At 39.0% G+C, this 739-nt stretch overlaps 1 protein-coding gene across 1 annotated transcript in view; it reads left to right on the top strand.

The window, feature by feature from the left end:
* Positions 1-724, top strand: part of LOC111649460 (ELL-associated factor 1) — a 1,510-nt gene extending 786 nt beyond the window's left edge. The window contains exons 2-3 of the mRNA XM_023399209.2: positions 166-260; positions 583-724. Of these exons, the coding sequence (XP_023254977.1) occupies positions 166-260; positions 583-723 (236 nt within the window). The 3' untranslated portion in view covers position 724. The remainder of the gene's footprint in view (positions 1-165; positions 261-582) is intronic.
* The last annotated feature ends 15 nt before the right edge of the window (positions 725-739 follow it).

The raw sequence follows: 739 nt of genomic DNA, 5'->3' as shown, positions 1-739 counted from the left end.
AATAAAGATAAGTATTGGCAGATTAGGTGCTGAATTTAACAGAATTGTTTGTATATTTAAGGTAATTTAGAAACCATTTATTACATAGTTTCCTCATCAGAGTTTGTTTTCGTCCCTCTCAGTGCACCTTGTGCTCACATTTTTCTAAAAATGTTTCTTTTGCAGATGACTTCAAACCAGCATCTATCGACACGAGCTGTGAGGGAGAGCTACAAGTTGGGAAAGGAGATGAAGTTACCATAACGTTACCTCACATTCCGGTAAAACTGCTGAACTGCACTGCAGCCTACCGTCTGTTTATCTGACCCAAACAATGAGGATATGTGAATGTTTGGAAAACCATTATGTGCAGTATCTAGTAAGATACAAATATAGATAAGTAAAGAGATATGAAATTAATAGAACTGAGTTTGACTTTGTGTCACCTGAGCTGATTTGGTAGCAGTGAAAATAAGAGGTAAATATACCTGTCGGCTGGTTAACGTCAATCAAGACTGGCTCATTTATAATAGAATAATTCATTCTGATAATTTAAAAGAAAACATAGATGGAACATATTTAGATGAACCGTTGTTCTTTCAGGGCTCAACGCCTCCCATGACGGTGTTCAAAGGAAACAAGCGGCCTTACCAGAAGGACTGTGTGCTCATCATTAACCACGACACTGGGGAATTCGTACTGGAGAAGCTGAGCAGCAGCATCCAGGTCAAGAAAACCAGGTGAGACGTCAAAGCAGTTC

The sequence above is a fragment of the Seriola lalandi genome, unplaced genomic scaffold, assembly GCF_002814215.2.
Source record: "Seriola lalandi dorsalis isolate HSWRI2012SDOR001 ecotype SW California unplaced genomic scaffold, Sedor1 jcf7180002050900, whole genome shotgun sequence".
Taxonomy (NCBI): Eukaryota; Metazoa; Chordata; class Actinopteri; order Carangiformes; family Carangidae; genus Seriola; species Seriola lalandi.
This window is presented reverse-complemented; position numbering and strand designations above follow the sequence as displayed.